This window comes from Pantherophis guttatus, chromosome 3 (assembly GCF_059756535.1).
Source record: "Pantherophis guttatus breed Tessera chromosome 3, ASM5975653v1, whole genome shotgun sequence".
In the NCBI taxonomy this organism is placed as follows: domain Eukaryota; kingdom Metazoa; phylum Chordata; class Lepidosauria; order Squamata; family Colubridae; genus Pantherophis; species Pantherophis guttatus.
In genome coordinates, this window is record NC_142065.1 from 204821572 (window position 1) to 204833752 (window position 12181).

A 12181-nucleotide genomic window follows, 5' to 3' on the forward strand; every position below is an offset into this window, starting at 1 on the left:
TCATAAGTCACTTTTCTCAGAGCTGTTGTAACTTTGAATGGTCACTAAACGGACAGTTGTAAGTCGAGGAGTACCTGTAGTTGCTGCTAAAGAAGTCATCGGTGGAGCTAGGAACTTAAGAGGTGGTGGTATGATATTTTAGTTTTGTTTCCTCATGTTTAAAGCTGTAAAATTATGAGGTATGGCTCTAATAAATTCTATCCAGTGAAAACAAACGTTGCAGATATGTTGAGGGTTTGGGCAATAATTCAGACAGTTATGAGATAACTGTTGGCTCATTTGACGTCTGAGACATCAGTTCTCCAAAGTGAAAAATAACTTAGAATATTTAACAGAGTCTAACATTAACAATAGAGAATTAACCTATAATACATGTAGTTTGTTGTATGTAAATCTGCAGTTTTATATACACACAGAAGATGCTGTCCTTACAGGTATGATTAAAATAGGTGGGATAATAGTAGAAAGTAGAAGATGAAATTCAGTAGACCAACCATCCAAGTTTGATGAATATTTCTTCTAGGAAGGCACAACTTTGCATATTAACTTAGAAGAAATCAAAAAGTTTCCTTCCCTCTGTACCTTTGTGTAAGATTGTTTGTCAGGCCTGGAAGCCATCTTTTGTTTTGGGCCTGACATTGCTTTTACCACAGAAGACAAAATGCATTTTCTTCATTCATGCCTACAGATTTGTCAGACTTTGAGTGCAAATGTAGACCTGCAGTCATATCTTTACATGTGTGTGGCTTTTAATGTACATATGATAGAATCGTATTGTTGGAAATTTTCAATTAAGCCAGTGAATCCAATAACTTGCTCGGTATAGGAATTCTGAGTAAAGCATCCATGACAGATGTCTCCCCTGCCTGTATCTGAAAACATCCAATGAAAGAGAAGTCATCCATCATCATCATTTAACGACCCCATAATCCCTTGACCGGTGGAGTCTGGGCAACTGAATGGAGCTAGCAGAGTGTTTTTTTTTTTTTAATTTTATTTTATCTTATACATCCAACAAACATTAAATCTATAGCGGTCTACATCACAACGCAAGAAGGAAATAAACTTGTCCCATTACATATATAGGATAATGTACAAAAGTCCATTACATATACCAATTGACACGCTTATCCAATATCTCTATTTATAGCTCGATTTGAAGTCCAATTATACCATTGACTCCAAGATAAATAGTAATCTGTGTCCCCCCGTCCTTTGAATAACATAGTAAGTTGATCTGATTCCGCACAATTCATTATTTTCTGAATTACTACTTGTTACTAGTAGCAGAGTGTTTTAATGACCGGATGCCTTTCCTGTCGCCAATGCAGAGCTTTGTTCCGCAGATATATTCTTCTTGTGCCCAGAGAGAGAAATATCTGCCTCTACCTAGGATCAAACTCACAGCCTCCTGATTGTGAGGCGAGAGCTCCACCTCTAAGCCACCACACCACTCTAATGAAAGAGAAGTCATTCCCCTCTTTATAACTGATTCCACTATCAACTTACTTCTTTTGGTAATCGATTCCACTGTCACAGAAAGTTTTCCTAACATCCAACTAGAACCTAATTTTGTTTTGTCCAATACCGTAATTCTGTGCTATATATTCTACGATGATAGAGAACAGGTCTTGATCTTCTGTTCCCTCTTCTGGTTCTGCTGCCATATTCACTTCTGTCATTTTTGATCAAGTCTGAGAATGCTTAATTTTCTGAGTCTCTCCATGTGAGACTTAAATCCCTGCCCTGGCATCATTCTTCTAGATTCTCTAAATCCTTTTTCTTAAATGTCCAGAATTGGACCAAATATTTGAATATGGTAGTGATTGTGTTACATGAGTTGGAAACTGTAATATATTACTGATGAATTTTTTGCATCCAGATCATAGGGATTCCTATTCATCTAGTGATTAATTACATTTTCAAAATATTTTCCGCAAAAAGTTATCATCAGCCTGGCGTCCTCCACTTTCTAATTGTGCATTTGATTCATATTTCCCCCCTCTATGTAGAGCTCTCCATTTGTCCTTGATTACATTTCATTACATCCCCACCCCTTTTTCTAGCCCATCGAGATCATCGCAAAGTTTGTTTTTTGCCTTCTTAGTGGTCCCACTCAATTTCATGTCGTCTGCAAACGTGGCCTTTCTCTTCGTTTACCATTTCATCCCACTCTAATGAATTGTTTGAAGACTCTTGCTTTTGGACAAACCAGGAAAAACACTTCAGAAAGCATACTCAAATGAGAAAAATCCCCTACTAAGCTGACTTGAACAGTAATCGTTGATCAGAGCTAATAGAATTTTTTTTTTTTAAATGCTTTGTAAAATATGCATTCTTAAGAAAATCTGACCAAATGTTCATCTGACAAATCCACAATGTTGATCTCTGTGAATTTCCGTGGTCCCTAATTATTATTGTTCACTTTGTGACTTATCCTAGAATGTACCAATATATGTCAGAGTGACAACTATGTGTTGTACGTACATTTATGCACAATAACAGTAACAGAGTTGGAAGGGACCTTGGAGGTCATCTAGTCCAACCCCCTGCTCACGCAGGAGACCTATACTAGGGATTCGAACCACCGAACTGCCAACCTTCCTGATCGACAAGCTCAGCGTCTTAGCCACTGAGCCACCTAGCCAGGCACAGCCACCCAGCAGGTGTTATCTATGTAGCATTTCAAAAACAACGTCCTAAAAGATACATTAGAATTCACAGGTAAAAAACACAACTTGTCTCCATCACCTTAAAGAAAGTATATCTTTGTCAGAATGGTGTCCCAATTCAATTTATTACAATCCTAGAGAGAGACCAGAGGCCAGAACAAATGCAAACACTCAGTAAATATACAATTACAAATTATGGTACAAAATAATAAATAACAGCTAAAATCTATGATAAAATCCAGTCTGTCAGTTATACATGGTCTAACTATACTAAAGTTATAATCCATAAACTGTGGCCCGTAGTCAGTTTAATACTAAAAGGGAAAGGAATAAGCAGTGCAAAGGGTTTGCCACATTTGTTGTATAAAATAGCTATGGTGAATTAGACATGTGTTTCCGATGAATCCCTGGAGCTGCTGTGCAGAATTTAGCCACCTGCGCTGTAATTATGTTCGTCCTTAAATGACGTAGAAACAGCAGAACCTGAGGCACAGCCTAGCCTGATGCATATTAGGGTAATTCTGACTTGGTTTTTAATTACAATAGATATTCTGAGATTTCTGTAGCTATTGTAAAGCAGTTAAGACAATTCAAAGTCGTCTTGGGGTATAAAAGTTTAGAAGATAATGGAAAACAGCTAACTACTTGTTCTGGCCATTTTCCTTTAAAAGACATCCAAAGAATCTGGGCTAAATTAGTAATGGGTATACTAGTGGTGTATGGATGATGCAGTTGCCTTAATAGGATTTTATTTTATTTTTTTCCTGAAGGTTAACCTTGGCAAGCAAAATATTCGTTAATATTTGGAATCAGAGTTGGCACAATTTCCATTTCAAAAAATGGGAAAGATTTCTGCCCAAGACAGTAAAGGGTTGGTTAAATAGATAATTTTATTTATTTATGCAACCTAGATGCCGCCTGATTCAAAACAAGGCCATTCAGATTGATACACAGATAGTCAAATCTGACATGGGAGGTTTTCTGGACAGTTTTATACAGTAACTTCTAAGCTCTTGATGCTATTGCTCACATTTTCACTGCCAAACCTTAAACTGTTAAGAGAAATAAATGGGGGTTTGGAAAGCTATCATATATATGGAAAGTTCCAGAAAACTGCAATGTTCTGTTTTCTCTGTAGATCGCACTGTCTCTCGGTGGTTTTCTAGAAGTCAATTTGGCAAATCTAAACAAGTCAGCAAGAGCTGTTTAGTCTAGAACATGACAACTAGGCCCAAATGAGACATAGAACATTCTAGACTTTTTAACAGCATTTAATTCCTAGAATGAAAGCTTGGGCACCCAGGATTAACTAACCTGTCATCAAAATCCTTGTTTCTTTCTTTTTTTGTGCCATATATATATTTAAGTATCAATTTACAAGAAACATTAAAAATTCAAAAGAGATATTCTTCAGCATGAGCAATTTCCCCTTTATGATACCTTTCTTTTTAACAGTTTTCTTCATACCTGGATTTTAATTTGAGGTGGTTGTTTCCTTTTGTTTTCTCCCTTTTTCAAAGGATTGGATAGCTTTGGTCAAAGCCGCTGCAGTGGCAGCCGCGAAAAACAAAGCAGGAGTTAAGCCACGGACAAGCGCGAACAGTAATAAAGACAAAGAGGAGAGAAAGTGGTTTAAAGTACCTTCAAAGAAGGAAGAGACCTCAACCTCAGCAATTGTCCAGAAAGTCCAGAAGAAAGAAGAGCAGCCCACATCCAGCGAGACATTTGGTATATAAACTATATTTTACTTATAAGGGAAAAACTATGCTTTTCCCTTTAAAATATTTATTGATTTGTTTGTTTGTTGATTACATTTACCCATATTTTTCGGAGTATAAGACGCACCAGAGTATAAAACACACCTTAGATTTTTGGGAGGAAAATAGGGGAAAAAAATTCTGCCTACCAAGTATTCATCTGGCTAGTCCCAGCACATTACTTCGCTTGCTGGTTTTGAGGTTGGGGCTGGTTGGGGCTAAAAAAACATCTTCTAAAGCACAGCTGATCGTCAGAGGAAGCAGCAATTAGAAAAGCAGACAAAGCACGGAAGATCACTTCGCTTGCGTTGGGGCTGAAAAACAGCTTCAAAAGCACAGCTGATCCTCGGAGGGAGGTCCAGTGACTAAAGCAGTCAAAGCGCAGAAGGGGTAAGAGAAGGCAGCAGCTGTTCTGGGTAGGCATTTTGGGCACCGTACGGGGTTTGGAGTATAAGATGCACCACATTTTCAGCCTCTCTTAGGAGGGGAAAAAAGTGTGTCTTATACTCCGAAAAATACGGCATATGCTGCTGTGCTGCCCCACTCACTCACACACACGTCAGTGTGGTTTAGAGAGTTTATTAATGTTCCCCAGCAATTCCCTTCACCCAGAACTGTCCCAAATAAATCCAGCCACAAGCAGGCCAAGGAGAGTCCACAAGCCAATGGCCAATAATCCATAAAACAATGGAAAGTTGCTCCAACCAATAAGTCCACCAAACAAACTTAATCCACCAGGCCAAACTGAAATATACCCACAAGAGCTCACTTGGCAAGAGAAGTTCAAAGTCCAGCAAGAAGCATGAGAAACAGACAGACACAGCCAGAAACCAAACACGTTATTCCCAGCAATGCCTCCTTCTGCCTGCTGTGATAAATAGCTTTCCGGTGCAGCCTATCAAGATGGGCGGGGCCCAAGTAATCTTTTGCTTCTGATCTCTGTTGCTTTTGACTTTTCTCTGCCTGCGTGCTCTCGGATCCCCCACGGAAGGCAGCTCCTCCTCTTCTTCACTGACCACCCACCCCTACAAACTGTCCCCAGTTGAAGCCCTTTGTAAATCTTTCAGCCAGCTTTTCCGACATGACAGGAACGAGCTCACCCCCTCTTGAGCCGACCTCCGAGGAAGAATCTGAGGAGTCGTCCACACAGCTGCCCATCTCACTGTTGAAGCAACTCTGGGTGGGCATATCAATTACAGGTAGTCCTTCACTTACGAGCACAATTGAGCCCCAAATTTATGCTGCTCAGCAAGACACTTAAATGAGTTTTGCTCCATTTTACATCCTTTCTTGCCTTGTTAATTGAATCATTCGGTTGGTAAGAAAATCAATGGCTTCTCCCATTGATTTTGCTTGTCAGAAGCCATCTGGGACAATTACAAATGATGATCACATAACACACACACCCAGGATTGGGCAACTCTTGCCGATATATGCCAGTTGCCAAGCATCCAAATTTGAATCACATGACCATGGGCCTGCTGCAATGGTCATATGGGTGAAAACTGGTCATAAATCACTTTTTTTTTCAGTGCCGTTGTTACTTCAAAGCCACTAAATGAGTGGTTGTAAGTCGAGGACTGCTTGTTTTAATAACCCATTGACATTAGTCTGTGATCCTATAATGGCGGTTGCTTCTATGCTTCTTGTAGTTGTTTAACTGCGGGTTGCACAAAAAAAACATCTGCTTTGCCTGATACCACCTCATATTAACTGGGCTTTTGAGAAATGCTTGGATGAATCTATATAAAGTCCCAGCCATGATGTGATCAGGAGATTTTAATTCTGTCTTTGTGAAACACTACTACTCTCTCTCTAATACATGAGTAGGAACAAAGATAAGAATTTGGGTGGGCTTCTTGTATTCGTATTTTTATCTCCTGCTTGTCTTATGAAAGAGCAGGGAGGGGAGCATTAATTAAGGCTACTGTGGCAAGGATAACAAAGGAAGTGTTGCTGCATTTGTGCCAGGAGCTATCAGTTTGAGATATACTATACTGTTGCCATTGCTGCTCTTGTGATTCTTCTAAGGCTTTTGTATAATTTATTTATCAAATTTTTAAAACTGCCCATCTTACCTCACAGAAAGACTCTGGGTGGTGTACCATAAAAGATAAAAAGAGTATAAATAGTTAAAATTTCAAAAGAGGCAAGATCGATTAAAAATTAGAGAGTATGTGTTGTGTAGCTTAAGAGACCATCTCCCTGCCCAAGCCTCTTATTAAGCTGTGTATCTGAGTGACAATAGTGACAGATTTTATTTTCCTGGGCTCCAAGATTACTGCAGATGGGGACTGCAGCCAAAAAATTAAAAGACGCTTGCTCCTGGGGAGGAAAGCTATGGCAAATCTAGACAGCATACTAAAAAGCAGAGACATCACCCTGCCAACAAAAGTGCATATAGTCAAGGCTATGGTTTTCCCAGTTGCAATGTATGGCTGTGAAAGTTGGAGCATAAGGAAGGCTGAGCGCCAAAGAATTGAGGCCTTTGAACTCTGGTGCTAGAGAAGACTCCTCCGAGTTCCTTGGACTACAAGGCGATCAAACCGGTCAGTCCTAGAGGAGGTCAACCCTGACTGCTCTTTAAAGGCCAGATCCTGAAGATGAAACTCAACTACTTTGGCCACCTAATGAGAAGGAAGGACTCACTGGAGAAGAGCCTCATGCTGGGAATGATTGAGGGCAAAAGAAGAAGGGGACAACAGAGAATGAGGTGGCTAGATGGAGTCACTGACACAGTCGGTGTGATCTTAAATGGACTCCAGAGGATGGTAGAGGTCAGGAAGGCCTGGAGGAACATTGTCCATGGGGTCCAAATGGGTTGGACAAGACTTCGCGACTCACAGCAGCAGCAGCAACAACAACAACAACAACCTCTTCAGAAGACTTAGATGAAGATAGAGGCTCTGCAGAGCCTATGACTGATATGAGATAGTTTGGGGAGGGGGGTCCCCAGTGCTTTACTCCTGGGAAATTTGTTGTTCTTGCTGAGGTCATTCTAATAAGGTGCAGTTCGGGATTTCATGGCTTCCACTGACTTCATGCAGATCGTTTTAGAACATACCCACGTCGTGTCCTCGCTTTGGGAGTTGTGCAGTTTTTGTACGCTCCTTAAACCCATGTTTAAGGAATAAATTGGCAACTTGGCAGTTCTGTAGGGTCCCCAAGTTGACATTGAACAGTCACAGAACATCTGGATCAAAATGGAACTTTCTGTCAGCTTTGGCTGTTAAACCAGGTGGTTCCCTACTTAGAAGAGAGAGCCCTGGCTTTGCCGTGCACTGGAAAGTTGGATTATTGTGGCACACTGCTCATGCTCTTCAGTCTTCATGCACTCACAGACCACCATCCAGAAATTGCAGATAGTCCTTGGAAGAGCTGGGTCAGAATTGCTCTGAGGAGAACGACAGAACATTCCAGAGCTCTCTAGAATTTACTGTCCTTAGAACAATATCTTTTGCCCAACCCTAATAAAAAAAATTATCTCCAGAGATTTAATTACGATTTCTAATGTTATCTCATAATAGTATATGGAGGTAACTATATTTTAAGTATTCACCCAGAGGAACTTTTCAAACGGTATTTATCTATCATTTCTTCTTCTTCTTCTTTTATGTAGGATTTCCTCTGGTGGATGTCCCAAAGATTGCCTTTGTACAGGCGGAGAACGCATTAGCACACAAGAGGAAAAACAATCTAGGCAACTCATTTCAAGCAAAGAGGGCTCGTCTTAACAAGATCACTGGTAAGTTCTCATTTCAGATCAGCTGTGATGGTTGTTTAATCTGACTCTCATCTGAACAGTTGCATGGAACTAAGAATGTCTAGTCTAGTCTTCTCCCAAGCACCTGAAGGCAGGATAAGAAGCAATGGATGGAAACTTATCAAGGAGGGAAGCAATCTAGAAATAAAGAGAAATTTCCTGACAGTTAGAACAATTAATCAGTGGAATAACTTGCCTCCAAAAGTTGTGGATGCTCCAACATTGGAAGTTTTTAAGAAGAGATTGGACAACGCTTTGTCTGAAATGGTATAGGATCTCCTGCCCGAGCAGGGGATTGGACTAGAAAAGGGGTGTCAAAATTGATTTCATTGAGGGACGCATCAGGGTTGTGTTTGACCTTGGGGGGAGCATGGGGTGTGGCCAGGTTGGGAGTGGCCAGGTTGACGTCACTCGTGTCAGGAGCACCTGTGGTTGCCCCAGCTCTGTTTTCGCTGGCAGAGGGTTGCAGGAGGCCGTCGCAGCCGAAAACAAAGTTCGGGGGGGGGGGGCACACATGTCCCTCCCGAGTTCCATTTTTGCTGGCAGAGGCACCGTGGGATGGTCCTTCGCTGTTTCCAGGGTGGCCCTGTGGGCCAGATCTAAGGATCTTGCGAGCCGGATCCGGCCCGTGGGCCATTAACAATCCTGGACTAGAAGACCTCCAAGGTCCCTTCCGACTCTGTTATTCTGCTCTGAATAACGTAACTTCTGACTAATAACAGAGTTGGAAGGGACCTTGGAGGTCGTTCAGTCTAACCCCCTGCTCACACAGGAGACCTGTACTAGGGATTCGAACTGCCGACCTTTCTGATTGACAAGCTCAGTGTCTTAGCCACTGAGCCACCTAGTCAGGCAATTTTTGCAAGATTTGTTGCAAGGAAAAATAAAACTGGGTTACAGAATCTCAAAGCTTGTTAACTCTCTACTTAAGAAGAAATACAAACAATGTAACTATTTGCATCATAAAACCAACAAGAGCCAATTTGGTTTATTTATTTATTTATTTTATTTATTTATTTTATTATTCATATTTCTATGCCGCCCACTCTCCGAGGACTCTGGGCGGCTTACACCAAAGACAGTATACTAAATAGCATATTGCCCCCTAACAATCTGGATCCTCATTTTACCCACCTCGGAAGGATGGAAGGCTGAGTCAACTTTGACCCGGTGAGATTTGATCCACTGATCTGCTGAACTAGCAGTCAGCTGAAGTAGCTGCAGTACTGCACCCTAACACTGCGCTACCTCGGCTCTTACCGAGGTTAAATCTTTAGTGGTTAAATCTCTATAACCTAGAAATCAGGAGAGCATGAGTTCTAGTCCCCCACTTAGGCGTGAAAAACCAGCTGGATGGCTCTGAGCCACTCATTCTCAGCCCAACTCATCTGACAGATTTGTTGCTGTGGTTGTTATTCTAACTTACATGGTTGCCCACCTATCCTAGAAACTCTTGGCAGCAAACAAAGTAAAAACATGGCATTCCATTAAAACAAAAGAGAGGGAAAAAAAGACCAAAACCATCATAAGTACATGCCAGTTGCCAAGTGTATGAATTTTGATCATGTGACTGGGGGATGCTGCAACAGTCATAAGTGTGACTAAAGGTCATAAGTCACTCAACGAATGGTGGTAAGGGGGGGAACCACCTTTACTGAGAATAAGTACTTGGATCTACCTGTAGGATCATCATCCTTGACCAAACGTCATGGCGGTTATTTCAAAAGAGTCCTTATTTTTCTGCTCTTTTTTTTTTCTTGTAGGATTGTTGGCATCCAAAGCTGTCTGGGCTGATGGTGCTGAAAAGAAAGAAGACCGCAAAGAAGCAGCTCCAGTCTTGGAGCAGGTATGAAATTGTAGAGTTGATTCTTTTCCGAGGGCCATTCTGGAACGTACTATGGGAAATACCAGATCTGTGATGTGAATATTGTCTTGCTAGGCAGAATCCGAGAGGGGCACTAAAGAACGCTGTGTATGTATATAATATACCTCTGCATAAATGAAGGTCATGAAAGTAAATCTGTTGCTCCTAAGGGTGCCTAACTCCAGAAGCCAGTTTGAGATTCTGTCTGGATTGGACTTCTGCCGTTTGCCTTTTAGGTCAGAGAGTTGGATGTCTTAATTTATGGTTACCTTTCTTTTTAACCGTTTATGGCAGGGGTGTCAAACTCACGTCGTCATGGTGGTGTCACGTGACGTATCGGGACTTTTTTCCCCGTTCGCTGAACCGGGCATGGCCAGCGCATGATGCATTCGGCCCCTGGGCCGGGAGTTTGACAGCCCTGGTCTATGGAGATTCTCAGTCATCCAGGTCATAGTTGTCCCAAAGGCGCTTTTTTCCCCAAAGGCAACTAGACTATCTTGGGTTTTTTTTTCTTCTTGAAGACGTTTCTCTTCTCATCCAAGAAGCATCTTCAGTTCATGAAGGACAGAAGCTGCTTCTCGGATGAGAAACGAAACGTTTTCAACAAAAAGCAAAAAGTCCAATTGCCTTTTGAAAAAAAGCACCATTGGGATTTTATTTTTAATTTTCATTAGCAAAACATTCCGAGAATCAAAACAAAGAAAAAACTGGATGTCTTTTCCCAAATACTGTTACACTATAGTTGAAATAGTGCCAACAAGTGACTTAAAAGACCCTTGATGCAAATTGAAGTTGTGCTTTCACACAGGGGTTTTGACATCTACCAGAACTTCTTCATAGAGAAGTTTCCTTTCTGTTGTAAGAATTGGTGGTTGTGAACGTATATGTGTTTATGGAACTGTTCAATGAGCCATATTACTAACCCTCCTCCTCCACCTTCTCCTCCTTGGGTTAACCTCTAGATTTTTAAATAAATATTAAAAAAAAAAGGAAACACATTAAAAACCTCTTGGGGATTTTGTTTTAGTTCACATCTAAAGCAGAGATGCCTGCATTCTCTTTCATTTTTCTGCTCCATTGGATTTTCTCTGCCTTGCATTTAATGCATAACTATGACTTCTAAGAACAGGGCTAGATAAGTTGAGTCTACTAAGAGGATAGTTTGCTACCCTCAGTACATTGGAGTGGTTCCCAGGAAGTCACACCAATGTTGAAATATGAGTTTTGCAGATCTTGTTTGTAAGCCACATAATGTAAAAAAATTATTTTTAAAATTAAACGTGGTTCTAACTTGTAGACTGTTCTTAACACTAGAGATTTAACATCTTAAAAAATACGGATTGGAAATGATAGAAAATGATAGGAAACATGTAACCAAAGAAAATTGGTACAGAAAAAATTGGAATTTGAAATGGAAAGAAATTTGTTGCCTGAATGAAAGAAATAATAGTTGATTAATGAGAAGTCAGAAAAATATAACATTTTTTTTTTTAGCTTTTAGCCAACCATGGCATGGCTCCATCCAAGTATCAGTTATAGGTCTTTTAAGTTATACATGCTTAGACAAAACTCTATAGTTCTTTTTTTAAACCTGAAGTTGTAACCATAATTTAAGTGGGTTTTCAAATGATGGTTATAAAGAAAATACATTTGGTTAATACCGGTGTGTGTAGAGCCCAAATCATGGTTTATTCTGGGAGGACCCAAAATCTGGGTTGAAAATTTGTTTTCTAAGGCATAAATAATTTTTTTAGGAATCAGTGGCTTCATAATGCCAGTCTGCCTGCAGCTAAACATTGATGGTTAAAAAGACATAATGAAAAGAAATTCAGATTGTCTCTTCTGGTTGTTAATTTCTCTTCCCGCCTTCTGGTTTACAATATCTTAAACCTAAACCCTCAGGTTACATGTCACAGATACAGTAGTCACTTAATTGTGTTGTTAGGATCCAGCCTTGTGTTTACTTTTGAACAATATCTGCTTAGATTGACTAATTTTCATTAAGGTTCTTTCTCATGTTTAATTTTGTCCTTGTTAAAAGAGGTTTAAGCACCTTATTAGAACAAGTTTTCAAAACCTTGTTTTAAATAATTTTGTAACTTTGAAAGTAATGGTTTCTGTAGTG

General features: G+C 40.3%; 1 protein-coding gene across 11 annotated transcripts in view; it reads left to right on the top strand.

Annotated features, from left to right (window-relative positions):
- PHF20L1 (PHD finger protein 20 like 1) overlaps window positions 1-12181 on the top strand; it is a 63272-nt gene that overhangs the window by 24645 nt on the left and 26446 nt on the right. For all 11 annotated transcript variants that reach the window (XM_034434814.3, XM_034434817.3, XM_034434815.3 and 8 more), the window contains 3 exons: window positions 4193-4400; window positions 8049-8174; window positions 9956-10038. In XM_034434814.3, the coding sequence (XP_034290705.1) occupies window positions 4193-4400; window positions 8049-8174; window positions 9956-10038 (417 nt within the window). The remainder of the gene's footprint in view (window positions 1-4192; window positions 4401-8048; window positions 8175-9955; window positions 10039-12181) is intronic.